The sequence below is a fragment of the Diceros bicornis genome, chromosome X, assembly GCF_020826845.1.
Source record: "Diceros bicornis minor isolate mBicDic1 chromosome X, mDicBic1.mat.cur, whole genome shotgun sequence".
NCBI lineage: Eukaryota > Metazoa > Chordata > Mammalia > Perissodactyla > Rhinocerotidae > Diceros > Diceros bicornis.
The window spans coordinates 96,067,976-96,071,005 of record NC_080781.1 but is presented as its reverse complement, the minus strand read 5'-3'; the positions used below and the strand labels follow the sequence as shown (position 1 = coordinate 96,071,005).

The 3,030-nt window shown below is 52.2% G+C and overlaps 1 protein-coding gene across 1 annotated transcript; it reads right to left on the bottom strand.

Moving 5' to 3' along the window:
• Positions 1 to 338: 338 nt before the first annotated feature.
• On the bottom strand, positions 339 to 1,869 carry BEX4 (brain expressed X-linked 4). The gene is made up of 3 exons (XM_058536401.1): positions 1,818 to 1,869; positions 1,302 to 1,394; positions 339 to 936 (listed from the first exon to the last, which is right to left on the bottom strand). Exon 3 carries the CDS (start codon positions 929 to 931, stop codon positions 569 to 571), a length of 363 nt encoding a protein of 120 aa, XP_058392384.1. The 5' UTR covers positions 932 to 936; positions 1,302 to 1,394; positions 1,818 to 1,869; the 3' UTR covers positions 339 to 568.
• Positions 1,870 to 3,030: the final 1,161 nt, after the last annotated feature.

Genomic DNA, 3,030 nt, shown 5'->3' with positions numbered 1-3,030 from the left:
GGTGTACATTAGAATTACCTGGGGAGCTTGTTAAAAAAAATGGAGATTCTGGAGCCCCACTCTGTGGGTCTGGAGGATAAGAGCCAGAGGTTCCACATTCTCAAAAAGCTCCCCGCCAAAGGTGTTTTTATGCAGTTGGTGGACGTACACTCTTTGAAAAACAGTAGGACAAGCATTCCTAAAATGATATCAGATGTTGAATTATGAGTACAATCCTTCCTTACTGATTGGGTGGGGGTAAGAAAAAATAGTCAAAGATGATTGAGATTTTGAGTCCAGGTAGCTAACAGAGGAAAAGTAATATTAACAAAAATAAAGACTGGGGTAGAAGAGGAAGATTGCATTTTAAATTGCTTTATTAATTTCATATTATGAAAAGAATATTTTCCCTAAAACTGGGTGAAATTGCCCTGCCGGACAGAAAGATTTACACTGAGACAAAACAATACTCACTTAGAAACTGTTGTGAAAGTGGAAACACCAAACGGTTTTCAGAAAAAGGAAGTCACAAAACTACAAGCTTGTAGAGCAGAAGCCACATTATTAACCTCAGGGAACACCTTAGGATTCAAGGGATAAGGCAAAAGTCATAATGATTATCAGGTTCAGGAGTCTGGAAAGGCATATGATGCCTCAGTTGCTGCTCCCTAGTCTTTCTCCTGATTTCCATCATCTGCCCTATGAACTTCTCTACATCATCTCCCACTTCATTGTGATCAGGCTGCCTGTTAGGTATGGCCCATCGAAAATTAGGGACAAGGCGCCTAACTCGCCCCAGCCTAACATTTCCTCCAGGCTTCCGGCCTTCACCCTTCTTCAAATGGCATGATTCCTCTCCATTTTGTACAGGGGCCGGGTCCTCTCCTTCGTTTTCCTGTTCGGCATTTGCCACGTTGAGATTTTTTACTGCTGCTTCCTCTTTGGACGCCATTGCTCCTAGGAGACAAGAGACGAGAGAAGGGGCTATTTTCTTGGTCGGCTGATCAGCACCGAGGACAGAGGCCCTACTACGCACCTTTTAAGATTCAGAGCCCTGGATTCCAAAGACTTTTTTAAATTTCATTTTTCCCACCTGAGAGGCTCCCTACGCTCTCTAGGGGGCCCCCAGTCCGAGCTCTCCCCCCTCCCTCTCGCTTCTCTCCCCTCCCCTCCCTCGCCCCAAACCCACCATTTTCCCTGCCGATCCATCCCCAGGCCCCTGCAGGCACCAAAATGGAGGACGGGCTTGGGGAGAGGACTTGGGGTCTCAGGGCTTTCCACACGTTCCCCACCCCCGTCCCCGCCACTGTCCCCGCACCGACCTGGGCCTATCCTTGCCGTCTCCTCCTCTTCCCGATTCTCGCCGCGAGCGCGCCGCCGCGACACTCAGACCCGCAGACCTGCAGAAGGCCGGGCTGGGGCAGCGGGGGCGGGAGCTGCTGCAGCCAAGCGCTCGGCGCCGACCGGCCACCGCCACCGCCCGGCCCCGGCCCCCCGGCCTGCGTCTCCTGCCCCCAGCCCAGACGTCCGTGCCAGCCGCCCTCCCGCGCGCGGACCACCATTTTCTACACCAAGAAGGACGGGGGCGGGGCGGGGTGTCGCCAAAGCTCGCGGTGGTGCGGGAGGCAGGTGTTTCCGAAGGCTCGTCGCCTCGGGGCCGTGCAGCCCTCCACACAGGAAAGGCCCACCATGTTCTGCGGCCAAACGCGGGGCCGCGGGGACGTGGGGCTGCGGTCTCTGCGCACCTGCACCCGGGGCAGCCGGACCCCCTGGCAGGGTCCGCAGGCCGTGTCCGCTCTCCCGCGCCAACCCCAGGGAGCCCCCTCCGGGTCCCTTACCTGCTGCCCCTCCGCCTCCTACTTTTCGTGGCCACCCCCCGCCCGCCCGCACGGCCTCAGGGCCACCGGGAGCAGAGACCGAGAAGGCAGCGACTGACGCCGGGTCTGACGCCGGCGCGAGGCACGCGAGTCAGCGTGGGCCGGTCACGTGAGGCCTCCGTCCGCGCGAGCGGCAGAGCCCCTCCCGCCCCGCGGCGTCGCGCCGAGTCAGTCGGTCCGCGCGCCTCTCCCGGCCCTCTGGCCCTCCTAGCAGCGCCAACCAACCTGGGCCGTGATGCGCGCCCTGCTTTGTGTATTCCTGGGCCTTTCTCGGCCTGCCCGGGAAGGGCAGGATCTTCTCAGGAGGCTCTTGGCCATTGCCACTTCTTCTCTGGGGACTTGGCTCTTCCCCTCCTCTGCTCCCAGGATACGCCCCTCCCCCGCCAGGACTTAGGCCCAGAATTAGAGGGTGCAAAAAACGTCAGTAGGCAAGATAAATCGCATTTTAATGCAATATTTTAAAAAACAGAATTAATGCAAGAATATCTGTGATGAGCAAGATGCCCCACCCACCACACTCCCAACCTATGGTCCTCCTTGCTACCAATGCCCCCCATTTTCTGTGTACCAAAATGTATGGGGGGACAGGAAATGAGTCAAAGAGATGGAATTGTTTTCTAATTCTTCTTAATACCTCTCTGTTTTGTTCCTTTTTTGATTAAAAATTCATTCTTTTTATGGTTTATTTTAACTTTTATTATGGAACATTTAAAAGATATGCAAAAATAGGATAGTATAACGAAAGCCAATGTGCTCATTACCCAGAGTCCACAGTTAGCAATTCACGGCCAGTCTTAATTCATCTATACCCTTACCCACTTCTCACCCTTAGAGATTATTTTTGAAGTGAATCTCAAAGGTAATATCACTTTGTGCATAAGTACTTGAAAGTGCACATCTACAGAACTCTTTTAAGTATAACCACAATACCATTATCACACTGAACAATTAATAATTTGTTAATATCCTTTTATGTCCAATCCGTGTTTAAATTCCCAATTCTATCATAGTTTTTTTTAACAGTTTGTTTGGATCAGGATCCAAGTAAGGAGTAATACCCTAGTATGCTAATAATCCCTGCTTTCAAGATACTTGCTTTGGCTTTGGCTTTGGCAATTTGACTGTAATGTGTCTTGGTGAGTGTATCCTGCTTGAAGTTTGTTGACCTTCTTGG